General features: G+C 40.0%; 1 protein-coding gene across 1 annotated transcript; it reads left to right on the top strand.

The window, feature by feature from the left end:
* On the top strand, positions 1 to 16,269 carry HCFC2 (host cell factor C2). The gene is made up of 15 exons (XM_074144689.1): positions 1 to 177; positions 2,506 to 2,654; positions 3,043 to 3,203; positions 4,266 to 4,474; positions 4,970 to 5,054; positions 6,107 to 6,210; positions 6,792 to 6,980; positions 8,193 to 8,378; positions 8,786 to 8,889; positions 9,927 to 10,089; positions 11,072 to 11,272; positions 12,495 to 12,565; positions 13,795 to 13,932; positions 15,282 to 15,467; positions 15,955 to 16,269. The coding sequence occupies exons 1-15, from the start codon at positions 12 to 14 to the stop codon at positions 16,267 to 16,269; spliced, it is 2,427 nt and encodes an 808-aa protein (XP_074000790.1). The 5' UTR covers positions 1 to 11.
* Positions 16,270 to 26,988: the final 10,719 nt, after the last annotated feature.

Here is a 26,988-nt window from a genome sequence, read left to right on the forward strand (position 1 = left end):
GCGGCGGTAAGATGGCGGCGGCCGCCGCTGGGCTGAGCTGGAGGCGGGTGTCTTCTTTCACGGGGCCGGTGCCGCGCTCCCGCCACGGGCACCGGGCGGTCGCCATCCGCGAGCTAGTCATTATCTTCGGTGGGGGCAACGAGGGCATCGCCGACGAGCTGCACGTCTACAACACGGGTGCGTGGGGCGAGGAGGGGCGGCGGGCGCGGCCCGGAGGCGGGCGGGGGGGCAGGGAGGGCGCGGGGCGGGGCTGGGCCGGGGCTGTGAGGCGGAGGGGCGGGGGGGGGACACGACTTAGAGCTGTGGGGCTGTCATGTCTGTCTCACCACTGGTGGCACCGGCCAGCCGCCGCTGGGCACCGGCCTCCTCATAGCGGGGATGTGGGGGGGGAGATGGCTGCCCCCGAATGGATTGCCCGCGGGGGGCTCGGCGCTGAGGGGGCGGCGGGTGGGCTGTCCCCCGGCTGAAAAGCTGCCTGGAGCCGAAATGGTGATGGAGGTGGGGAGGTAAAAAATACGCCTGGGCGAGATTTTTCCCGGGGTTGCGCGGCGCCTTGGCTGATGTTGCGGGGTTAATGCTCCTTTCTGGGGGAAAAAAAAAAAAAGAAAAGAACCTGGAAAATCTCTTTAGGCGCCCCGCATCTGTTGTGCTTTCCCCGTCTCTCGTCCTGGGGTGCAGGGTCTCCCCTGGCAGGTCTCGGCTGAATGGCTGGAGGCTGGATGAGCCCCCTCGAGCGGCCAGGTCCCCCTTCTTCCCTCTGGTGGCAGCTGACCAGAGCTGAAGACGCTGAAGTAGAAATCCTGCTTAGAAAAGTGAACGTGTTGGCATCGGGAGCCTTTCCAAACAGGAAGCTGCCCAAGACCCAATTTTATTCACGAAAGATTAGATGCCTAAATTAAGTTACTGTACGGAATGGTGTATGAGGCTGGAAAACTTTTTTTTTGATTACAGAGCTTGGGCTGAGACAGGGGAATTAGAAGCCTGATCTGTCCTCAGTCATCCGGTGTTGGCTGCTTGTGCAACATACCAAAAGCATGAAAGTGAGAGCATGTTAACTAGCCTTTTAATTTGCCAACTTTTAAGAATCATTCAAAAATTATTCTTATTATGCTCCCCCCCCAAAAAAAAAAGAAAAAGAAAAAAAAGGTGGTGGCATTTTTGCTGAGTGTTTTTGAGATAAAATCTGGGAGCGCAAACATGTTTGGAGGTTTTGGGAGTTTATTAAGTGGAAAATGCTTACTGTTAGAGTTCATCCAAGCAGATTTTTCCATAGTAGCTTAAAGATCTGCTGTACTCAATCACATTTTTTTTGAAAAAAGAAAAATCTCTTAACCTTTCTCTTTTGATGAGTAAGCTAAAGAAGGCTCTTAGTGCAGTTACAGTGTCTTTCAGAACAGAGGTTCTGATGGGTGCCATTTGAGTGGGTTTTAACGTAACTTTTTTAATTTCTTTGTCCAGACTTTTTGCTAAAGGTGTTTCCCCTTTGCGGCAGTGATAAAAAGGATCACTGCTCAGTTGTTCCAGTTCCCAGACAGGTCTTTGGCCCAAACTGAACTTTTTTTTTTTTGGGGGGCGGGGGGGACTAAGATGCAGGGTTGTGACCTGGGCCACCTCATTTTGGGATGTCATCCATGGCTATTGCTATGAGTGTGATGACTTCTGAGGAGCTGGTACACAGCGAGGGTATCTTAATACCCTGCAGCAACATTCACTGGAAACTTCTAATTTCACACGTTTCCTCTTTGTGCTCATGAAAAAAGCTTAGGAAAAAGGAAACAATATCTCCAGTAATTCTTTCATTCCGGAACAGTTTAAACACCAATATGCTGCTGCTGGATCAGGCAGTCTCAGTTGCTCTTTCTTGCCTCTGTGCCTCTTCTCTCCCATGTATCAGTGCAGTGCTCTGTAGATATTAACATCAGTCTGAGAACAGTGTAATTAGTTTTTCAATAGGGCTATTAAGTCCAGGCACAGTGCCATGCTGCTGTAGCTCTAATAATTCTGTTTCTAGGGCTAGCTTCCTCTGAGTTAGAGTAGTTATCTCTTTTCTGTGGAACTGCACTTATGTTCCTCATTAGCCTCTTTTTTTAGCAAGTCTATTAAATTGCTGGGTGACCCTTGGTAACTGGCTTAATTGCAGCGACCTCATGAGCTCATTCATATATTGAGTAACATTGGTTTGATAGAGGTTTTTGCTTTTCCTTTTATTAAACAATATTTATTTATTACATTATTAAAAGCTAATTTAATATCTATATTCATGTTATTTTATATTTCTATTCAGTATATGGTTTAATTATTAAAATGTAATTTCATATTTATACATATGTAAATTATTACTTATTAAAAATTCAGTTAAAACTTAGTGTTAAACAGCCCATTCAGCGCTATCTACAGGAAAAAGGTAATTTTTTAGAAAGCAGATGTGTTTAAAAATACACTTTTCCTTCTCACTGTTTGAAATCTCTTTTTTTTTTTCTTCTTTTTTTTTTTTCCCTACTGTAGCTACAAATCAGTGGTTCCTTCCTGCTGTAAGGGGAGATATTCCTCCAGGCTGTGCAGCACATGGATTTGTTTGTGATGGTACCAGAATCCTAGTTTTTGGAGGAATGGTTGAATATGGAAGATACAGTAATGATTTATATGAATTACAGGTAGGAAATATATGAAGATGTTTCAGGTTTGGGGACTACTTTATTTCTCTATACATGAACAAACATATTTTATATTACCAACTGCAGAGGAAAGTTAGATGAGCTTTGTTCTGCTCCAGGAAGAATAAACTCTTTAAATAGTTTCTGAAGATGGAGAAAATCTAAATAACTTTGAACAGAAATTTCCATCTAGTCTAAAGTATAAAATATTTAATGTTTTGTGAAGGTTAGCTCTTACGTGTCCCTTTTAATGTATATCCTAAAAAAAGCCCAGCATTCCCTTAAAAACAATTCAGAAAGTATATGATTGCTAATATTATCTGTATTCTATTGACTATGAATTACTATTGATGCAGATATTCCTGAATGTATATTTCTTGTTGTTAAGGCAAGTCGATGGCTCTGGAAAAAAGTGAAACCTCAGGCTCCTTCCACTGGATCACCACCTTGTCCTCGACTTGGCCACAGCTTTTCTTTATATGGTAACAAGTGCTATTTATTTGGTGGCCTGGCAAATGAAAGTGAAGATTCAAATAATAATGTTCCCAGGTATGCAATGTTTTGAATTCAATGTCTTTAAAAAGAGATTACCAGATACGATAGCTTTGAAGAGGAACATTCTAGGGAGGCTGTCCTGCGTACCTAGTAATCACATTTGGAATATTTATGCAGCAGAGAGGATACATGCTTAGAAGCTTCAATATTTCTTCTGCTGATCACACAATACTTAACACTGACAGCTCTAACGCTTCTGGAGGGAAACCTAAGTAGACATTGGTATTTTTCCTAGTGTTTTTGGTGATGTTTTTAAGAATGGCTTGTTTGTTAGAACTACTTAAATCAGCGAAGACTCATGAGTCATCAGGAAATTCACAATGGAAGTTTCCTCTATAATGCTGCGGAAAACAGTTATGAATTCATCTGGAAGTTTTTTAAAGTAACAGCTGAAGTTGCCTTTATTATCAGCAAACAGAGCTGTAATGCTGAAGTTTTATATCCATATTTGCCTGCAGTTCAAGGTGTTTATTGAGCTATAAACTGGCAATTTCAAACTCGGTAAACAAGAGGTATCTGGTGTGAATGCCAAGATGCAAAAACTGTTATCTAAAAATAACTTGCCGATAAATTCAGCAACAAATGGCTAATTGTCTGTTGGCCAACCTGAAGATATCAGAAAAGAAACAGCTTCTTTTCACCTTTGTTGCCTTAGAGTTGCAGAAGTTCATCTCTAATGTCCCACGACATTGTGTATTTCTTACAACTTTGCCGTTTATTCCAAGTTTGTCCATATGTAGTAATTTCTGCTAAGAATGTTGTTTACCAATTTTTAATGTTTCTTTTCATTTTAATGTTTCTTTCATGTATCAAGCGTATCAAGTATGATATGAAGGCATGCTTTCCTTAGAGGCAACAAGTTATAATAGTTCATTTTTTGTTTTAAATCTGTTTAGATTTGGTACTGTCCACAATGCCATCAGATGTTTGGGGATTTTAAAATTCTGCACTCTCCCGAGACTGAAGTCTGTAATACTTGGAAGTGGTCAGGGTTTAAAGCTCACTTGTAATCTTGCTTTCAAGGGAATTTTTCATGCTTTGTCAATAATACCCTAGATATTTAAATGATTTCTATGAACTGGAGCTGCAACATGGTTCTGGCGTTGTCGGCTGGAGTATTCCTGTGACGAAAGGGGTCTTGCCATCTCCCCGAGAATCTCACACAGCCATCGTATACTGCAGAAAAGATTTGGGAAGTCCAAAGATTTATATTTTTGGAGGGATGTGTGGCTGTCGGCTTAATGATCTCTGGGAACTTGACATAGGTGAGTTGATTCTCAGTAGAAGTCAGTGAAGGGGCTCTACTGGCTAAGAGGAAGAATTTCAGTATATAATGATTAATGGCATGATGTGGTGCAAATATTATTGGGACTTACAGTATAGTGTGTTAAACTTCTGTAATTTTTGGAATTAAATAGATACATTGTTGTTTGCATATATTATCCTCACTAATTTTGGTTACACTGTGATATTGTTCCCTTAGAATGCCTTAAAGACTGTCACTATGATAACCAAGTTGAATAACTACAATGAAACCATATCTTTTTGATAAACCAATAAACAATTAGTTTGTCAATATTTCCTGTGAATTTTAAAAGAAGCTTTAAGTGCTTATTATAGCACTTTCTTTCTTAAAGTGGCCATGTTAAAAACACAAAATCTTTTTTTGTCGAATGTTAGAGGTATGTTCCATCCTAAAATCCAGGCAGTGAAATACACAGTAATATGTTTTTTGAGGATTTTTGTCCTTTTTCTTTTAGAAACCATGACCTGGTCAAGACCAGAAACTAAAGGGACAGTACCACTTCCTCGCAGTCTCCATACGGCCAATGTAATAGGAAACAAGTATGTCTGTTGTTAAAAGCTCAACTCTAGAAAGGTACACCTAGTAGGAGAATGATGATGCTTACCCACTACTGCTCAGTATAAACCGTCAGCCCTGTAGAGTACTTTTCTGCTTCTGTTGCCCTCAGTGGAAATGAAAAAGTGAATTTAAGATTATCGAACTGTGTGTTTCCATCCAGCGGGACAATCTGCCCAACCCAGAAGCAGCTTTCCAGGCTTCTTAAAGCCCCTTTTTGCATTCTGGGATGGACTCGGCTGGACCTGAGCTGGCTCTGTCAGGAGCCAACTTGAGTCCCTCTGCATCTGTGACAAGACAAACTAGCTATGCAAAGAAACTGCCCAGAGACTAAAACTAGTTCTAGGCAAAACCATTCCATGTTTCTGTGGGCCAGTTTCTCCGTAGTCTGTTCCTCATTACTTTGCTTCTTGCCAGTGTGGTTCGTTTTGGCAGATAGCATTGATAAAATGGACTTTTAAACCTGGGTTTCAGTTCATTTTATATCAGTTTACAAGCATGAGGAGAAAGAGGCAAGGGGGGAAAGAAGTGTGTAAGCTTTGTATCTTATGATCCAAGGGCTTAGCTTTTTATCGTTTAAATAAAATGTTATTAGTTTGTAGCTTGCATTATGTTTTTAAATTTTGATATTTGACTCAAATACTGGTCTTCTAATTTTAGAATGGTTTATTGAGAGGTCTGTGGTAAAGGGTTGTAGAAACTGTAAACATGTGATTTCTGGAGAGTATTAGCAGTTTGGTGGTTTGTAAAAAGATACAGTATTAACTTCTGTTTCGGGGAAGTTGTTGGAGGAGTTTGGGGTTTTTTTTGCTTGGTTGTTTTTTCTAATCGGTTAACTTACTCAAAAATTCAGAAGGTAAATATCTGCAGCAATACTTTCTAAAGAGAATAGACACAAATAAAATCTGCTGACCAGAACTGTAAAGCACTGGAAGTTTTCTGTTTTGTCCTAGTTTGAGAGAGCACATGCAGCAGATCTGGATGTTAATTGGCTTTTCTTTTCTTTTTCCCTCTTCCCTCTTTTCCTGTATTTCAGAATGTATGTTTTTGGTGGATGGGTTCCACAGTCAGCGGGAGGTGAAATTTCTGCTCATGATGGTGAATGGAAATGTACCGGTTCATTTTCTTATCTTAATTTGGGTCAGTGTTTCTGCCTTCCTGGGAGTGGGCATTTTGAATTAATACTTTCTTAACAGAATAGAATAAATATATTGAAGACCCTCAGAAAAGTTTTAGGATACACAGTTGTATTCCTAGCTGACTAAAGAACATGCCAGTTTTTTACATCTTTCTTAAGAAGTGATTTTTTATTACTTAAGCGTTCAGCAGGTTTGCTGATGCAAATCTTTATTCATACAACTTTAATGCTAAGTAACATAGATACTACTTCTTCATTTATAGTAGAACACAAGAGACAGATCCTGAAATGAGTTTTTTTCTAAATGTGATCGTACTGTCCCTGAATCCTCAACTTCTGATCTTGTATTTGCCTGAGAGAGACAACCAGAAGTCAGAAAATTCGTCCTGTATTAACTGATTGTATCTTGCAAACTAATTGGAAAGCAACCTTCTCTTTGTAATGTTGCAAATTGAAATGCAATTGTCTATAAAAACAGAGGTGACTTACTTCCATTTTCTCTGAGCAGTTAAGTGTATTAACAACTGTATTGCTTGCTTTGGAAAACATCTAGAAACTAAATTTTTTGAGTTTCATTTACTAGATACCACAGAATGGATAGGTCTGATCTCAGATTGCCAGGAGGACAAAAGTAACTTGTTACCAGGGCCAAGAGCAGGACACTGTGCTGTAGCGGTTGGCACTCGTCTGTATATCTGGAGTGGTAGAGATGGTTACAGAAAAGCTTGGAACAATCAAGTTTGCTGCAAAGATCTTTGGTACCTTGATACTGGTGAGTCAGAGATAAATAAGAGACTTGTACTATGTTCCATATTTTATTAACATATGGGAAGCTGACATCATTGATGATCAGAACATCTAAAGCTGTAGCAAACTCTAAGATTATTTAAATTTTAAAGCTTACTGAGATAAATCACACTTCACTGTTGATTGTTTGAAGGCTACAGCTACAACTTAAACTGAAAAAAGTAGGGAGGCTTGTTTAAAGCCTCTGAAAGAACTTTGTGGCTAGATTCTGCATTGCATGCCATGGTCAGTAGATACAAGGTGCTAAAGGGTGTTTTACCTAAACTCAAGGTTCCTGGCCTCTCTTAGTGATCTTTTCTGCTGCTACTTACTCTTTTTTTACCAAACCCCTCCTTCTCTTGGGATCATTGCTGCTGCTGCTTCCTCATGTCTTGGACTGCAAAAAGATACTGTCAAATCTGAGAAAGGACCAAATTGTTCCTGGGGCTGAAGGGAACCCTGTAGTGCTAATCACTCCTTAGTAGCTGGCTTGATGGCAGGACACTGAGATGGTATTGGAAGAGAGGGTACGGGAATAGTACTTCTGAGAGGGAGTTGTTGCTCACTAAAGCATTGGAATGGTTACTGGAGATTGTAAAACATTTAGGAAATAATCTTTTTTTTTTTTTTTTCCTTCACTGCCCCTCAGGAGAGTCAGAAGATGAAAAAGAGTAGCATGGGAGGAATGTGCTTGAGAGTGCAGCCTAGTCAGGCATCAAGGCAAGTGAGAAGAGTAGGTCATTGGCTTTGAATCATGCCGAGGCTTTAGCCTATGCAGAAGCTTGAGGGAAAGCTCACCTTAGCTACAGAGAGCAAGCAAAAAGAAAGCACAATCTTCTGTGAATCCTTTCCAGGAATACATAAAACTTTAGGAGCCTTTTAGGAAAGGACGAGGATTTCTTATCTCTGTAATCCCTATAATGATGTATATTCAACCCAAAGACTTCCTGTCAGCAGAAGAGCCATTAAAAAAGAAAGTGTCAGAACTTCAGCATTTTTGAATACTGTGGAATGGCACTCTATAATATTCTCTGACTTGACTTGCCACCTTTGACAACTGCTTCTTGTTGAATCTGATATATATTGTACATAAGTGAAAAAGGAGCTACTGGTTTTGCTTGTGTTATATAGATATTTCTTAAATTGATGAAGGAGGGCAATTTCAATATGCCATCTGTGTTTTATTGGTTTCTTGTAGAGAAACCTCCAGCACCATCACAGGTACAGCTGATTAGAGCTACAACCAACTCTTTTCAAGTGAAGTGGGATGAAGTACCTACAGTTGAAGAATATCTTCTTCAGTTACATGCTGACTCACCAGTGCCACCAGTAGCTGGAATACCTGGTACTGGAGTTCCTGAGACATCAGTGCTGAGTTCACAAGGTAGTAGTCAGATCATGTTACGCTAACGTTTGCGCAAAGGTAGAGGATTGCCTAAGAAATTAATATGAGTTTGTTTTTAAAAAAAAAATCATTTTGAGAGAGAGACTCTATTTCTTTGTTATTCCCCAAATCTGTGTCTCATAATTATGGAAAATTCAGTTTACCTTGTTTCTGTCAGTTTTGTCCAGCTATCTGAATATGAAGATACTTGTACAGTGCTGGGCATGATTTGAGAAAGGAAACATTGAGGAAGGGACTGACTGGCCATGCAGTTTCATTTCAGTCTTACAACCAAGTCTTCCTTCAGGCAACTTTGGGTTTTCCTCTTGCTTACTGGAATAGATTCCAACCAACATAATAGTAAGTTTTATGTAACTGATTGGAATTTGCTTTTGTTTACCTGAAAGGTGGCTCTTCTCTACATCAAAGTCCACAATCATTGCCTTGTGTCCCTTATCCAGAAATGAAGGTGGATCATCCCAGCCAAACAAATAATGTCATTCCTAATAACGTAAGTGTAAACTGAAAAATGCCGAAGTGGCAAAGTAGTGCGGGAAGCGAGAGAACTGCTAAAACACTTTCTCAGTTTTAAAAGTCCTTTGAAAGGCCTGCATACTTCTTAGGCCTTAGAAAAAAACCAAAATCATACAAAACAAAGACACCTGCTGACGTAGTTATGTCTGTTTTCTTACGTCCCTATAATTTTTATAATTGACAGTCTTTAAAGTCCTCATCCTGGTAATGCAGAAAGGAAACTGCAGCTGTATTGACTTCCAGACTGCTAACTGGGAGTCTGATACTAGTAGAAATACTGTTCATCCTCAAAATGTTGGTGAAATTAATGTGGGACACAAAAAGGATAAGGCTTATTCCTTCTTTTGTTAGTGTTTTAATACTAATCTGCTTAGTTGTAGGTTCCTGCTACAGTATAAACCCAATTATTACCTGTTCTGGTTGTGCAGTTGTACATGTTCCAGTGTTTTGCCAATTTAAAAGAAAGAGGGAGGACAAACTCTGGCTAAAGGATCACAATTTTAGAAATTTAGACCTTTTTTTAACTGTGTAAGGCCTTGGATCTGTATGGGATCCATAATTTATTCTTGTAGAAAACACATATGGAAGTACTATAAATTTTACTAACTACTGTTAGTAAAAAAGTATCTTGGGTATGTGCCAGGAAAGCAAAAGTTGAAAACCTCTGTTGTTGTGATTTTTATTTTTTTTTTTTCCCATTCCCTCAATTCCCCCCCAGTAGGCTACATTTATGCATCAATGAACTTCCATGTAATAACATAAGAACATGAGCTCCCTCAGATAAAATTTAATATGTCAGGGACGCTTTCAAGTCAACTTAGAGTTTGAGTCTTTGTAATATGATGGCTAAGATAAGGCGGGTTGTGAGGTTGGTTTCTTGTAATTTAAAGTGCTGGGGGGATTTGTTGGAGGATTTTTGTTTGTTGTTTTCAAGTAAGCATTTTCATACCATGTTTGCAACTGAAATTTCTGAACTTTGCAGTTAAACATAAACAAATATGTTGTTTTGGTTAGGTCCAAGTTTCCCTTTCATCCAACTCATTATTAAAAGTAGAAGGAAAAGAAAAGGTTGCAGCACCTGAAAACAAGATTACACAGGAGACTATGAAAAACCATGCAGATGCTACAGGACTCAAAGAATCAAATGCCCCTTCTCTTTTGCCTGTTTGTACTTCAAGTAAGATGACTATAGAATAAAAATGAATTAAAAAGTGAGAGTTAAAATTCGTCTGATAAACATTAAATAAGATTATTTCTGCCTTGCAATTTAAAATTATTTTAGAGGCTTTTGTAGTTTAAAAACAACCAACTTGTGCTATACTGTACGTATTTTTAGAAGATATGAGGAAAAATGAAATCTTAAGTAGTTTGAAGTGTTGCAAAGGATGTGAAATTCTCAGTAATCATTATTACGATGGCAAATGTGTCTCTCTAAACATAAATAGCCCTTTTTAACATCAAAGAACAGGCTGACAGGACCAGCTTCATTTTACAACATTAAGGTGATAGTAGCCTCAGGCTCTCTTTGACACTACTTCTGTCTGTTAATAGTGAAAAGCTCTTAGCTGGTGTGACATTTTAGGCGATGTGGAGAGGAGCATAAGATGACAAGGCACTGATATAGGCATTTCACTGAAGTGCCTTATGTTCTTTGGGTGAATCTAGGCTCAATCAACTGATCTGTTTGTATTTGACTCTCATGTAATTTGTAGGTTGTTGGATTTCCATTTTCTGCACAGTGTAACTTAAGTATTTTCTGGAAATGTTGAATCTTAGTGCTGAGAAGCAGAATTCCACAGTAGTTAATCTTAAGTTGATTGTATCAAAGTTGTGATACTGATTTGTGGGTATACTTTCTCTTTACGTTAGGATTTTTTTTCCAAATTAATCCTCTCAAAACCAAATAGATGCAGAATAGCAAACTTAAAACAAATGAAATTGTTGTTTTAATATAACTGTTTACATATATCTTTTTATGACTGTGTAGACAGACTTTTGTTAAGTTGTAGACCTAAAGAAAGCGTTAGCAATTAATATAATCAAATCTATTGTAACCTGAATCTGAGCTAAAGTCTGGTTTTATATGAAACTGTGATCATGTTGAAATTCAGTAGATGCTACCAATACTGAATTCTGGTTAATATTTTTCTTTTTTTAAGGTCCTCAGACTTCAGCAAATGTAGGTGAATTACATGACTTGGACAAACGAACTGTAAATCCTGATGCTTCTGTATCCAGTACTGTCTCCAGCACACAAACTATGGTAACCCAGCAGGCTGTTAAAACTGAATCATCAAGTACAAATGGGGCAGTTGTTAAAGATGAAACTTCACTAACAACATTCAATTCAAAATCTGAAGGTTTGAAATGTGTTTCACATACTGTATTTTGAGCCATATATATCTAAGGCCCTCAGAGTTCCTCTAGTGTGGTGGGATTTCCATCTTGACTAGTACCTGGGATTGAGATAGGGCTTTGGGCATTGAGGACCTTGGGCAGCCTGGATGATCTCTGCTATGATTTAAACATCTCTTAAAATCGGGATATTCCTTTTATATGTTTGTAAACCTCTTTGTTTCCTGTAAGTGAAAAGTCCTTTAAATCTTCGTTTATGCAGAAGCCCATTTTCTAAATAGTGGTGGCAGCCAGTTTTGGTACCCGTAGCACATTTGCTTTCATTCAGTGATTGTTTATTTAGTCAGTAGAAGTCTACAAATAGTAACCTTAGATGGTTTTGATTTTAAACAACTGAATTCTGTGACAAATACGGCCAGTTCGTGTGGCTTGCTCATCACTAATCAAATGTGCTGACCTACTCACAGTCTGCTTGAAATACCCAAAATAAGCAGCCACGCAGAAAGTGAACATATTTGTAGTTTTTTCAAGTTTTGTTTTTTTGTGAGTATCAATAGGCTGTGCTTGCTATTGTTTTGAGTGTTAGCTGCATTCTCTTATGGACGCTGCGAGAGTAGTATAATTTTTACCTAACAGTATTGCCTTTTAAAAGCAAAAACCAGAAACACAAGTCTAGAACACTGATATTCTCTCGTGTTGCTTATGTGCTTTGATTTAGCTTTTTTTTTTTTTTCAAGATTACATTTTAAATTTAATAAATGTTCTTTTTCCCATTTGTTGGGATTGTTTAAAAATTAACTGCTCGTGTTCAGAACTTAAGACTGTATTGATGTCAGAAACAATGCATTCAAATTAAGATTTCATGCTTAGAGTGTTCATACAATGTCATCAGTATGTGCCTCAATCTGGTGTTTAGATTATTTGCTCACAAATATTTCATATCGATTTCATAGTTCTGTCGCTTTTTAGGATTTTCTGAGTCCTGCCTTCTGTTTTTATTATGTGTAGCCGCCTGCAATGCCAGGCTGTTACAATTGTTCTGTGAATATGACGCAAGCCAAAATTAGTAGTTTGTGTTATAAATAGAACTGCATGCAAAAGAAGTTTGAGATGTACTTTTGCAACAAATACTTGTAAATGGGTGTTGAGATCAACTTTCATGTTCTGGACTTTGTGTTAATTTTTTCCTATCACTTAAGCTTTTTAAATATAACTTTTTGTTTCTAGCTGCTGAAACTGCTTATATCATGCCTTCAACAAGGGTCAATACTGGACAGACAAATGATTCACACTCCTCTGTAAGTCTGGAAAAGTATAATCAAATTGCTGTATTTATTGTTCTGTTGATTAGCTGTAAGGGCTCTTCTGTTTAATTATATCTCTGAGAGAAAAGCAATGTATATTTAGGGCTTGAAGTGAATAATACAGGGGTAAACATTTCTGTTGTAAAACTAATTGCATTGTGTGGGTTTAATTTGAGTCTAAGTAGCAGTTGTGTAGCTGGGAGGAGATCCAAGTAAGCGTCTCGGCTGTTGAATCTTTTTTATCGACTGGCTCAGTGGAATGGTCTCTCTGCTGCATGATGTGCAAATGTGGAGTGCTTTTCTGTATGCACAGTTGAATTTAAAATGAAGTATGTATAGATCAGATGAGTGTTAGCTGCTGGTCTATAGGTTTGAAACGTAACTAAACTGACATCTTGATGTTTTTCCCTAGAGGAGATGGGGACTGGCTATGCAAGCTGTAAATACTGCCTGAAAAAGTAAATGCTTCCTGTTTCACCTGCTTACAACTTAATACACAAAACCAAGGTGCCACTGTTGCCACCACAAGAGAGGAGCTAAGGATGGGAAGCAGCAGCTGGCACTAAAGGGTTGGGGTGCTTTTGCCGAGAGCAGCTGCCCCTCCTGCCCCTTTTCCATGCTGGCAGGGTCATGGCCTGTCTGTGCTGGGCACAGTGACCATGCAGGAACCCTCCCTGGGTGCCTGGAGACAAGCAAGAAAGACGGTTTGTCTTTCTGGGTCAGTCAGGAGCAGTTTCCATGCCCTCCACCACCGTCACTTCATGCCACGGCAGAGGCTCTGTTCTCAGCTGCAAGCGAGTTAGCAGCGGCTTGAAAGAGAGTATGCTTGGTGGTGAGGTATAGCTGAATCCCAGTTACAGCTATTGGTGCTGGACCACGTTGTGGAACTTCTTGACCTCTGAGTGAATTTAACTCGCAACTACATGCTGCTACAGACACCTAGTTCTACAGCTTTAAATTTCTTCCCCCCCTGTTTAAACTAGAATGTCAGAGGTGACATCCCAGCTGTTTTCTTTTAAATGGTAGGCTGTGTCTAAATCAATGTATAAGAACCAGTTGGTTTTGAACAGTATTTTGATAATATATGCGTATTCATTTGAAGTATAAGAAAGCAACACTGGTATAAAAGGGGTTTGTCTCTTACATATACTTAGAGTCTGAACATTTTCTTGACATTACATTGAAGTATGGGTAGTCTACATAATGTGCTCTTCAAATACTAGAAAACTCCACAAAGACAGACAGCTCCAGTGAAAACAAGAGACCGGCAGTGGTATGATGTTGGAATTTTTAAGAACAACAGTGCTGTGGTGAGCCAGTTCTACTTGCTGCCAGAGGAAACACTGAATATCTCTAACAAGGTAGCTGCTAATTCTTCTCTGACGTAACTTGCACATACATATTTTGGAATCTGTTGCTCATAGGGTTGACAGCAAAATGTGGGATCTTCTGATACTGCAGCAGGATTTGGTGCTTATAGGAGTTTTATGTTTTGTGACCAGTAGTGCGTCATGTATTTTGCACACTTTTTTTTTTTTACTATTTCCCAAACCAGATGAATTTTCTGTTGTTTTGGTGTGATAATACGGAACGTCTTATTTTGCAATTGCTAGTTATTTCTGTATTTCTGTTTCTAGCCTTAGGAAAGAATTTTAAACTTGGTGAACTTTCACACCTGTAAAAAATTCTTAAAACTAAAAAACCTATAGCTTATTAATATGTTATTTCAGTACAAGATTGAAATGTTTTAGTCAAAGTTTCTTCTCTATTTCCAAAGTCTTTGCTTACAAATTGTTAAAGATACCAATAAGACGAAGGTAGGCTGTTTAAAAAGACTAGATACGGAACTGTAGTGGGTTTTGTAGGTTTCTCTAACTTAACGTTGTTGCACATGTAAGTGTATATATGAAAGTACTGTACATGTGAAACTTGCAAAAATGCTGCAGTTTTGATGGTGACAGTGTAAATTAGTGATGTCCTAGCGAACTAGAAACAGAAAGGATGGGTGTATGTTTTCCTGAGACAGAAACAGAAGAGCAGAACACTTTCTTTGAAAGCACTTCACTATAAATATTGCACATCTTAGTTTTAAAGAGTGTAGTACATTTTACAGTGTTTACATTGATTGTGATTTCTTATACATTATTCAGAAGGAAAATAGTTCCATTGGAAGTTTCAAGGATGCATCAATGCATATTTTAAACATGGAAATACATTAGCACTTCTGCTTCAGAAACCCATTTGCTACTAACTTACAGTGCTTTTCTTTAAAAACAGTTTGATTACCTACGCATCAAATTGCAGCTCCTAAGTATAGGAATAACTATTTTTGAAATAAAAATATTTTTTAGGACAGAAGAGTATGCTAATTATATCATACGCTATACAGCTGGAAATGCTACTTTGCTTTTACTTTCCTGAGTATAAATAACCAAGAGGTGCAGTTCAGTTCAAGTGACTGAAAAATTAGGGCTTTTTTTGATTAGAGATGTAGTCTCATACTGCATTTTAGATCAGCTGGTTTGAGGTGAGCTAGTGCCTCAGTCAGAACCTTTTTGTAACTTCTGATTTAACTGCAAAAGTATTAGATAGATTTTCAGTTTCAATTAAACTTATTAGTCTCAGTTTATCGCTACTCACTTTATATTTTTTTAGGCTAATTGTGTTTAGAATATTTTAAAAATTAACACATATATCGCTTTATTTTCAGAAGGAAAGTGCAGATGTGCCAGACTACAGATTACTTAAGAAACAGGATCTTTTTCCAGGCACAGTGTACAGGTTTAGAGTTGCTGCAATTAACGGCTGTGGCGTTGGGCCTTTCAGTAAAATCAGTGAATTCAAGACTTGTATTCCAGGTTTTCCTGGAGCTCCTTCAACAGTCAAAATCACCAAGGTGAGAAATATAGGTAATTCTAGTTCTGATGTATAAGATTCTGGTCACGAGCTTAATCTCAGAACTCTTGGTTTTAGTTGATTTGTTGTTGGGATTTTTCTCAAGTTAAAATTGTCATATAATATGTTGTCAGATGCTTACTTGGATAATTCTGGTCAATTAAATATTCTTTAAGAAATTTGCTATAAAAAATTTATTATATTTAATGATCATGTTGCCAGATGCATGTCTGTCTTAATCATCTGGCAGTTTCCCCATGATTTTCTGCATCCTTAAATCTATAGGGGTTTACCATGCTTTTTTTTTTTTTAAAAAAAGAAAAAGTCAAAATACATATCTTTAGCTCCAAAGAGTGATGATGTGAGGTTAGAATTTTCAGATGATCTTAAGAAGTGGTTTAGTATTTTTATATATTTTTTAATACATATACATTCAGGTATCGTAATGGTTACCTACACGCTATCACATTTTCTCCCTTTTTCTTCAGAGTGTAGACTGTATTCATCTTTCTTGGGAGCCTCCTGCTTCACCCTCGGGAAATATTTTAGAATATTCTGCCTACTTAGCAATCCGTTCCACACAATTACAGGAAAACCCAAGTCAGCTTGTATTTATGAGAATATACTGTGGTCTTAAAACATCGTGTATAGTGACTGCTGCCCAGCTTGCAAATGCTCATGTTGATTACACTTCCCGACCTGCTATAGTGTTCAGAATTTCTGCAAAGAATGAGAGAGGATATGGACCAGCCACACAAGTTCGATGGCTTCAAGGTAAAGTCGGTGTCAGATGTGGCATTTAAATGGGCTGTAGCTGTGGCAGAGAGAATGGTGTATTGTGCCTCTAGAACCAATGCTTTGCTCAGCAGTGCATGTGAAGTTCTTGAAAAGATTTGTTCCTTATAGAAGTTTTAAGAAAATGTAGTTGTTGAATTTGGCATAACATTTAAAAAAATTTTTGTCAGAAGTAAAGACAAGCGAGTACTGAAGTGTTGGTTATTGAGTCTTACCCAGTCCCTTGAATAATAAGAGCCTAGTAAGCTTCTGAGTTCCCTGGGCTTCACTTCAGCTCAAAGGTTTTTTCCTTCTAATAAGAAGTATTGCAGTTACATGCACGGGTGTAATCAGGTTTCTTTTCAATCTTTTCCCCTTCCTTATTAGAAAAAAAAAATTCACAAAGTGCATTTTTGTGATGCATATACACTTCAAAGTCCATGTTACAGACAGAAGAGCTTTTGTCATCTTGTCCCCACGCTTGAATTTGTTCAGGTTCATGATGAGTTGGGGATGGAAACAGATCCACTGAAAATAAAGATTAGTTTTTTAGCCTGATCAGTTCTGGGTCACCTTTGAAGTAAGCCAGTCCAGGGGCTCAAAACAAGAAGTTTTGCTGGCTTCTCCTCTCATCCCACTCCTTCTCCTTTCTGGCTTAGCTTTCTGCCAGTTGGGAGCTGGCTTTGCCCAGGCAGAGGTCCTGTGAGCATGGAGGAAGGTCGGGAAGGGCAGAGTGAGGGGAGGGCACCCACCCCCTCGGGGAGCAGTGAACTGTTGCTGAACTCTGGGTCTGTGGGCTGTCATCCACAGGGTGCAGTCTGAAAGCCGACTGTTGAATACGCCACTGCTTGTTTTTTAACATCCTAAGGTAGAGATAAACAATGAAGTTGTCTTCCATAATTTTAGTATTCCAATGCTGTTTTAACCCTTTAATTAGCTAGGGGTTTGACCATGACCTGTATCGCAGAACTCTGAAGCAGTGGTTGATTGAAAGTGTTTGACCCTATACACAGTGTGAAATTACAGAACGTTTAACAGTGTCTCCTTCTTTTTGCAGATATGAAAACATCAAGCTCAAAATAGAAACAACGTCATAAATCTCAAGTCTCGAATGTAGTGTTTAATGTAACTCTTGTACTATTTGTAAATGCTACAAATATTTTATTTTTGCATTGTTTTTATCTTAAAAGTATATAACCTTTTTTACGTTTGAAACATCAGCGTTACACAGCCTTGCTCAGGTACGAGTACCATATAGGAACTATATTGAAGATGGTGGGATGGAAGACCATACTCCATCCAGTAGCTCTTTTTGGTAGGGATAATTAAAACGTAAAAAAATACGCAGTTTGAAATTAAAAATAAATAACTACAAAATTGGCACATGCAGTAGTATTTGAGGTAGAGTCCCCTGATTGCTACAGATCTTGCATAGATAATTCATAAGATTTGGTATATAAGCAAATTCTGTTTGGTTTCAGTTCTTTATACCACATTCTTCATTGTGGTGCCTGAGTACAAGGGGAAAATTTCCAGTTATTATATAGTAACTTAAAATGTATAAATATTTTAATATATACTTTTTTTGTAAAGAAATGATTTTTCTACTATTTGTAACAAATATCTTAATCTTGAAAGATATCCCCCGCAGATTTAAAAGGAAAAAGATAAACTTAGTAATTTCTCTTATTACAAAAAACGTAAATTCATTGTAAATGCACTACTAATATTTAGAAACATGCTTTTGTAGTTGTACAAATCTTAAACTTGTAAATACCAATGTTTACAAGAGACCTTTCTGGTCTTGTATTAAAACTTCCATGAGATTCATTCTCTTTTTTTTTTAAATCCATATGCTTTGCTTTTAGCATATGCTTGCTTTTTGCACTAATAATAACTTACCTCATTCCTGTGTTTGTAATCACTTGTGTTGCTTCCATAATGTTTCTGTAAAACTTCAATCTGAAAATTTTAACCAAAGTTTAGAATACATGGTAAGCAATTTTGCACATATTATATGGCAACTTTCAACATATTTATTCCAGTTAATCTTCTTAAGTGCTTGTTTGCTTTACCAGTATATCCTCCCAATCAAGTTCAGTATCTCCCTTTTACTATGCATCATTTTACATTAACTAGCTAGCTGATAAATTCAACAAGCATTACTTCTAGGAATAGGTTGATCCATTCCTATGCTAAAAGAGACAAATTGTTCACAGTAGTGAAATAAAGGTAAACATTTTAAATGCTATTTATGTATCTATATATAAACCTATGTTTACCAAAGCGTAGAGGAAAATGGCTGAGTTGGACAAGGTCACTAGGTGAATAGATTGAGGCACCTAAATAGGATTTATTTTAAAATCTAAATTATTTACTGTGCAATGAAGTTAATACTTTGCACTTTAATTTTGCCCCGAATGCCAAAAGACTGTACATCAAGGTAGAATTTCTTGCCTCTGCCAGTTAAATTTGTCTTAAGAACGTTTGTAAATATATAAACTAAAATAAATGATGTGCCTGGTTTGGTGGGAGAAGTATCATTAAAATTTTAGAGATTTAACAGCTCAATTATCCCAGAGCAGATTTAATAGCCAAGTTTTAGCTACCCTGAAAATCAGGGTTGTAACAGAAGTGCTGATACAGCCTTAATTATTGCAACACATCACATGCTATAATAGCATATAAAAATGTGCTGGGGACCATAAATCGCTGTAATAGTGTTAATTGTGGCACAGGAGTAATAATGCGTGGTTTTACTCCAGAGAAAAATATTGTGTTTATGACAATGACAGATATCCCAGACTCACTTTAAACAGTGTTTATAGTATGAATGTATAGGACTTTTCCTGAAGTTAACTGGCTTTAAAATATTTGTGTTTTAATGGTCCATTTTATCAGGTATGATCTCACTACCAATACTGACGGATAATTAAAATACTGTTCACATGAACTGTTAACTAGAAGACTAGAATTTGGTTTTTCTTATTAGTACTGTGAAAGAAGCCTTTAGAGAAAACACTTGTGGCTTTGATTTTGTTGGTTGATAGCTGTGATTGTAGAGTTGTTATTTAAGAATAAAATCCCTTGGGTATGTCTGGGTGGAGTTTTTTTGCACTTGGTTTCACATGCTTTGCACAATTTCTTTTCCAGTGGGTATGTCACAACTACCAAAGGGTAAAACTGTGGCGTTTTCGATGAAAGTATAATTTCCTTGTAAGTGTGCTTTCTCCGGCTGACTTGACATACGATGTCACTTTTCTCTTCTTTGTCCAAGTTGGGTGATGTTGAATAGTGATCATACGCAAACTTTCAGTTCCTCGCAGTTTTACTTTAAAATGAAATTGTGGTACACGCTGTAAAATACACTTTGTGGTCTGTTTTTAGAACTGTATTTATAAGGTCTAAATCCCGCCTGTTTGCCTACCAACTAGATATCAGACAAATACTGATTGTTTGATTTTTTTTTTTTTTTTAAATTCGTTTGCAAGACTGTTGACATCAGCTCTTTTGAGAATCTGTGTTACCCATTTGTTTCATCTGTTGCTAAAGGACATGTAACAGAAGCTGAAACCTCTCAGATGACAGTATCCGTATTGTAGAAATATTTAGGTTTACTAAACTCCTTAGGGAAGTCGTGACTGTGTTAAGTATAGGACCGTCGTGCCGCTTACAGCCGACACTGCTACAGCTTCACCTTAAGAATGTTCTTGTGAAAGTGGAAATGAAGTGAACAATAACCTACACTTTGTGTTTTCAAAGTAATTATAGCAATATCTTTTGAATGTAGTTTGGAGTAGAGCACATGATCATGCCATAAACTCTGAAGATATAATTAAGTATTACTGTTGTTATCTGATATTTCAGGATAGCGAATTTGACGTAAACTTAGTCTTACGGCCTGTTACTTAATGACCTCTACAAGGAAACTGACATTTTGTACAATTCGAGTTGATCAGTCTTATTTCGAAGCATTGTTTGTTCTTTGTAATAAAGTGGTTGTCCTGTCAAACGCATTGTAAACGCTGAAGCGTGTGTCTGTTTTTTCAAAGGTGTACGTGTACAAACTACACATTTCTGCCCTTCTTTAGAAAAGGGGATGATACAGAGAAGAGAGTGAGTATATTTGACTTGGGGGGAAAGAGTTTAATGGTAAGTATTGTAATACCGAGTATTACTCTTTCATAAAAAATTATTTCCCAAGTTACTCCTTGGTTGCCTCATGGGGTGTTTTTTTCTTAGTTGAGGTTCCCCAGTTTCCCTGCCCCATCTTCTCCTGCAGTTGCTGTGCTCTCGCCATTACTCTGTCCCCTTCCTTGCCTTTGTGCCCTGCAGCGTGCTGGCTGCCACCTCTGAAATGAAATTTGGAAATGACTTCCCCTGTCCGTACAGCAATTGTGTTGCTGCTGTTCAGAATGAGTGACAAAGATTTTGGTATTGCTTTGTTACACTTTGTTGAAAAGATGGGATATGAGTAAGCGCTTGCTGTGCTCAGAAGGCTTCTAGTAAGGACACGAGTTGCCTGTGTGTCACAGTCTTAGGGCAAGTTGCTAAACTTCTATGGTGGTTGACTGTGGGGAACACCTGGGGAAATAGGTGTAGCGATAGGACGAGGGGTAATGGTTTTCAACTGAAAGAGTAGAGATTTAGATTAGATTTGAGGGAGAAATCTTTGCTGTGAGGGTGGGTGGTGAGGCACTGGAACAGGTTGCCCAGAGAATTTGTGGATGCCCCATCCCTGGAGGTGTTCAAGGCCAGGCTGGATGGGGCTTTGAGCAACCTGCTCTAGTGGGAGGTGTCCCTGCCCATGGCAGGGGGGTGGAACTATGTGATCTTTAAGGTCCCTTCTAAGCTAAACCATTCTATGATTCTAAGTAATGCATGTTTCTAGAAGCAGGGGAGCAGGGCGTAGTGAGTGAACTGAATGGTCTACAGGATCGTTTCTAGACCTCTTTAAGAGACTTCACATAAGAAACTGCTAAAAGTGATCTGCTCCAGATTGATTCCTTTCTTGTGTTCCTAGCTATTACAATAGAGTAACTGTTGTCTTATTTTCAGTTATTTGTGATCTTTGCATTACTGGAAAACAAATGGGAAAACCTGAACAATCACTGAAGAATTCCCTCATTCTGCTTTTATTCTTTCTCTTAAGAGTATGAGTTATTTTCTCTTTAATGCAGACTTGAATTTGCTGCATGAATTTATCTTAAAAAACAACTCAGTTTTTTTTTTTTCTTTATAGCGTTAGCTGGCTCCTGGTGTATTTTTGTAACGTATTCTAGTGAGCTAAAGGCCAGGGCTTTTATTCTGTGGCTTCCAGTTCTGATGCTAGAGCATTTCCAGATTCCCAGGGCAGGGGTGGAGCGGTGACTGCTGGCGTTGTGTTAGCAGTTGATGTCTTCCTCCTCCTGCTAGGAGTTGTGAAAGTTGTCATTTTGGTGTGTCTTCCATTGATCTGAAGGTAAACGGAGATCCCTTCTATTAGAATTTCCAGAAGTGAAGTTGAAAGTAGCAGGATGATGAGCTTAAAATGGATCCTCTTGCTCCGTGAATGAGTCTGTAGGATACTGCTTCCTCCGGAGAGAGGAAACTCTCAACGGTGTGCTGTGGGGTAGGCTGGGTGTGCAGCTAGATCCCAAATTGAATGAACGATTAAAGTCTCAGCCAGAGAATTTCTCTCCTGCACCTGCAGCCCCTGCTGTGGCCTTACACAGGCCTGGTGTGGGAAATACCCCTAGGATAAAAATCACAGCCCGAGCCCAGGTGCGTTTCCTGGCCCGAGGACAAGTGACACGACAGGGTCCATGAGGCTGAAGTCCTCCTGTCTTCCCCAACCCGAGGGGGGGTGGTTGAACCTGCTTAGAAACAGTCTCTGGCAAGTGTCAGGCCCCAGCGTTGGTCTGGGGGGAGCCCCGGCTGTGAACAGCGGGGGGGGCCCAGACTGTGGGACTTGGGTCTGGAGACATAGCCCCTCTGCCCCCTTCTCCCTCCCTCTTCCTGCCCACAGAGCCTCCAGTCAGGCACAAAAGCCATCATTTGGGCATGCTGCTATTGGCAGTGGTGGGAATTCCAGAGCTCTGGAACACTCTGGTGGGTGTTCCAGAGCACTGGAACAAACTGCCCAGAGAGTTTATGGAGTCTTCTTTTCTGGAGATATTCAAAACCCACCTGGACACATTCCTGTCCAGCCTGCTCAAGGTGTGCAACCTGCTTTAGCAGGGGGGGTGGACTAGATGATCTCCAGAGGTCCCTTCCAACCCCCACCATTCTGTGGTTCTGTGAATTGCTGCGCAGAGAAACAGAATGGGTAATGGGAGACTCCTGCCTGGAAGGCACGAGGCAGAGGGATGCTGATGTGTTTTAGGCACCCAGTTTAATTTCAGATGATAGGAGATGGTGTGAGTTTGCTCTGCTGGGCTCATCAGCTCAGCAAAGGGGCAGAAGCAGCGGAGCAAAAGAAAGGGAGGGAGGGGCTGGGCTGCCTGGGTGGGAGACGGGGAGGGAAGAGGAGGGCTGGGATGGGAGGAAGGCCCAAGAGATCTCTGTGAGCTAGTGGGGCTGTTTGTCTAACTCCGTCCATAGGTGCCTAACGTTATGTCCTGAAAATCTGGCATCTAAAAATGCGGTAAGTCGCATCTTGGTCTGTTCCCAAAATCCTTCAAAAGCCTGTAGTACTTCATATTACTCCTTGAACTTACAGCCCTGCCAATAACAAAAAAAAAAAAAAAAAAAATCTACCAAATTGGGGCTGGGCTTAGTTTGCTGTCATTCTTTTATTGAGGGGGATCTTGCCTCTCGCAAGCATCTGTTTTTAATCTAGGACAATTGCTAAATTGGTACAGCCGCTCCTTAAAATGAAAATTTAGGCTGGGATATGGTATCTTCAAAGAGGAAAAAAAGAGACGAAGCATTTCAGCGTGTCCCAACTCGTAAGTGGTGTTCAGAGAGTTATTATCTGTATCTGAGGAAATTACAAAACGCTGTTATCCACACATGGAAGTTATCAATACGCAGTTATTTCCAAGCGATTCTTAGAAGAGGCACCCTGGGTATACGCCATCTGAGGAGGTTCAAAACCACCAGTTCTTTGGTTTGGTTGCATCATCTCTGGTTTTGTTTGCATTTTTCTCGTTTAAATGGTTTTTGCCAGGGACTCTTAACTGCCTTTTAGGATAACCACCTCTCCCTTACATGCAGTGCTGATAATTCTCCTTTAACAAAAAAGTTAGCAGGTACAAGTAGTAGCTCGTAACTTTGAACAAGATTAAGAAGTACCCCAAATCTTTCTTTTTAGTAGCAGCTTTGTAATTGTTTCTTCATTGCACTTTGCCTGGCTAGGGAGGAGACTTTTATATGCTGACTTTATATGCTGTCTGCTCCGGAAGGAAAATGTTCAGAGCCTGGGAGCAACTCTCTGAAATGACTGTCTTGGGAAAAAAAAAAAAAAAAAAAAAAAAAAAAAAAGACGACATTTCATTCTAACAGTTTGAGGTTTCACCTACTTCTGTTACAGTATAAATACAGATTCTTTATGTAGCTATTATTCAAAGATTAGTTACTGAGATCCGTTTCCTGTGTTTGTGCTGCTAGGAGAAGGTTAGGAAGATGAAGGTGCTGTAGGAAGGTGCTGCTGAGCCATCGGAAACAACCTGGGAGCTAAGTCAAGTCAGACAACACAACGGAAAGATGAAATGGCCTCAAGTTGCTACAGGGGAGGTTCAGATTGGATATTACGAAAAATTTTTACACTGAAGGGGTTATTAAGCATTGGAACAGGTAGCCCAGGGAAGTGGTTGAGGCACCATCCCTGGAGGTATTTAAAAAAGGGTAGGCATAGTACTTAGAGACATGGTTTAGTGATGGTTTTTGCATGTGTTAGGTTGATGGTTGGACTTGATGATCTGAAAGGTCCCTTCCAACCTAGACAATGCTATAATTCTATAAAATTGCTAGTTATTGTCAGTATTTTTCTGGTGTGTCCAGAACTTGATCTCAGTGCACCCACTCAAGACATTTTGGGCGAGTTTCAGCTGCTTGGCTTGTAAAACCTGGCTGTGGCTGCTGGCTTTGAATGGAGTAAGACTGGACTCATCCTCCGATACGGCAGGCCCCGCAGTCTCTGTGTTCTCATCCTGAAGTGAGGGAGCCTGCTTCCCTGTAGCAGAAACGCTCTCTGGCTGGCTACAGGTGAGATTTTGGATCCTTTCCTTTCTCCCTCAGTGCTTAGTTTTTCCTACCGGCTGGCTCCAAGCAGCTTCCTGCTTACCAGACTGCTTCTGTGAGAACAGGCTGACAGAGCTGGGGTTGTTCAGCCTGGAGAAGAGAAGGCTCCAGGGAGACCCAATAGTGGCCTTCCAGTACTTAAAGGGAGCCTACAGGAGAGATGGGGAGAGATTCTTTATCAGGGAGCGTAGCAATAGGATGAGGGGTAACGGTTTTAAACTGAAAGAGGGGAGATTTAGATTAGATTTGAGGAAGACATTCTTTCCTGTGAGGGTGGCGAGGCACTGGAACAGGTTGCCCAAGGAAGTTGTGGATGCCCCTTCCCTGGAAGTGTTCAAGGCCAGGCTGGATGGGGCTTTGAGCAACCTGCTCTAGTGGGAGGTGTCCCTGCCCATGGCAGGGGGGTGTTGGAACTAGATGATCTTTAAGGTCCCTTCCAACTCTAACTATTCTATGATTCTCCCAGTGTGTTACAATAGCACAGGGAACTCAGGCATCTGGGAGGGTTTGGATTTCATGGCCGGGGCCAAGAAGTCAGATGTATCTCTGAGTCCTTTATCTGTGCTACGCTCTTCTTGCCAGTGATGGGACATAAACTCTGATGGGGCCAACTATTCGTCTTCATACAGGGTGCAGAGAGAAGTAAAAATGGTATATACTCCTCCTAATTTGCTGTTGCATAAAGTGGTGACTGCGTTTTAGCTGTAGTTGTATTTCAAGTGACAGCGCATTTATATCTGACCTGTGAGTCTTAGGTGTGCAGCTGGAAGTTGCTTTAGTTTGCTGTTGCTGGTCCTGTGTCCTGCTGGGTGGGAGATGCTCTCATCATAGCAGTCGCATCGTTTCAGACAGATCCCCTGCCCTTATTTACTGAATTATTTTGTTGACTTAAAAAAAAGTCTTCTGTAGTTTTGCCTCTTGTTTCTGCCACGCTAAAGACACACCTGAAGCAAATACAACTAAGAAATTAGTTCTCTCCTGTAGTTGTCACTGGGCAAGCTACAGCCAGGGGCTAGGTCCATGCCCTACCCCCAGTTTGGGGAGAGCTGCGTACTGAGGCAGGGCAGGGGACCCCTTTGAGGAACCTCCTGGAGAAGAGGAGGCTCCGGGGAGACCTCATAGCAGCCTTCCAGTACCTGAGGGGAGCCTACAGGAAGGCTGGGGAAAGTCTGTTTACAAAGGCCTGCGGTGACAGGACGAGGGGCAATGGTTTTAAGCTGGAGAAGGGGAGATTTAGATTGGATATTAGGAACAAGTTCTTTACTCTGAGGGTGGTGGAACACTGGAACAGGTTGCCCAGGGAGGTGGTTGAGGCCCCTTCCCTTGAGATATTCCAGGTGAAGCTCGACGAGGCCCTGGGCAACCTTGTCTAGTTGGGGGTGTCCCTGCTGACTGCGGGGAGGTCAGACTAGATGACCTTTGGAGGTCCCTTCTGGCCTGGACCAATCTATGAATCTATGAGTTGGAAACAACCCTTTTTTTGTTCTTTCATTGTGCACAGAGAAGACACACGGTGACAACAGTTTAGGGAGCAGCAGGAAAAAGTGCTTTAGTCACTGCTGCCCCCATGGCAGGGGAGGACTCATGCTGCAGCCAGTGGTTTTTGGAGAAAAGCAGTCCCCACCCTGAACAGGACCAAAAACCTGGGCTGATTCTGACCTGGAGTATCAGGCACACACAGACTGGATTAGCAGCTTGAAGGATGCTCCTCTGCCCAGCAGATTTAAATCCTTGATAGATTTCTTTCATACAAAAGCAAACCAGGTGCCGTTGCTCCTGATAAATGGATCCTCTGGCCCAGCACGCAGCAATAAGATATTCCAGGAAATGAGCCTGGCCCTTTGCCTGGAAGATTTCCCAAACCAGCATAGCTGGCTCCCTCCGAGCTGCTGCACCGCTGCCTCGCCTCTCTCCCTGCCTCTGCAGCCATACCTGGGGACTGTCATGTAATAAACGTGATGCAGCTGGCACCAATTTGGAAAAGGTCGTGCATAGGGGCAAACTGCCCTCGCTCCCCAGAGCATTTGGCCTTGGATGTCAGCACAAGCTGAACTGGCACCGAGTGTCTCGAGAGCTTCCCATTAAATTTTGACATGCTGAGGGTCAGAGGTGACGTTGCAGTCCATTACCGTGCCAATTTCACAAATCAATAGGTAAACAGATCAATATTCGGTTGCTTAAGTATGGTCTTTTCAGCCTTTTAAAAGGGTGGAAGCATGAATGATTATGCCAGAACAACATCTCTTATTTTCCGTCCTTCCACCACTGTTCTTTTCACCAAACCAATTTGAAAGGGGACTATAAGAGCAATCACTGTCCACCTTATCAATATTAAACTTCTTCCTATAGGACTGCTTGTGCCCCTATATAAAATGGAGTTTCCCTATAGCACTATTCATCTTAGAATCTACATACGGGGTTGGGGTTTTTTGTAATCTATAAACGTAAGAAAATTCACTTCAAATTTAACTGAAAATTTCCTTTCTTCTACTTGGTACAAATCAAAACTGAAAAAAGTCTGGCCT

Source organism: Numenius arquata, chromosome 2 (assembly GCF_964106895.1).
Source record: "Numenius arquata chromosome 2, bNumArq3.hap1.1, whole genome shotgun sequence".
Lineage (NCBI taxonomy): Eukaryota > Metazoa > Chordata > Aves > Charadriiformes > Scolopacidae > Numenius > Numenius arquata.

Excerpts from the sequence above, each read along its gene's own strand:
- HCFC2 (XM_074144689.1), top strand. The coding sequence starts at position 12 with ATGGCGGCGGCCGCCGCTGGGCTGAGCTGGAGGCGGGTGTCTTCTTTC. Across the intron at positions 8,379-8,785 it reads ATCAGTGCTGAGTTCACAAG|GTGGCTCTTCTCTACATCAA; the intron begins GTAGTAGTCAGA and ends TTTACCTGAAAG. Across the intron at positions 10,090-11,071 it reads TTTGCCTGTTTGTACTTCAA|GTCCTCAGACTTCAGCAAAT; the intron begins GTAAGATGACTA and ends TCTTTTTTTAAG.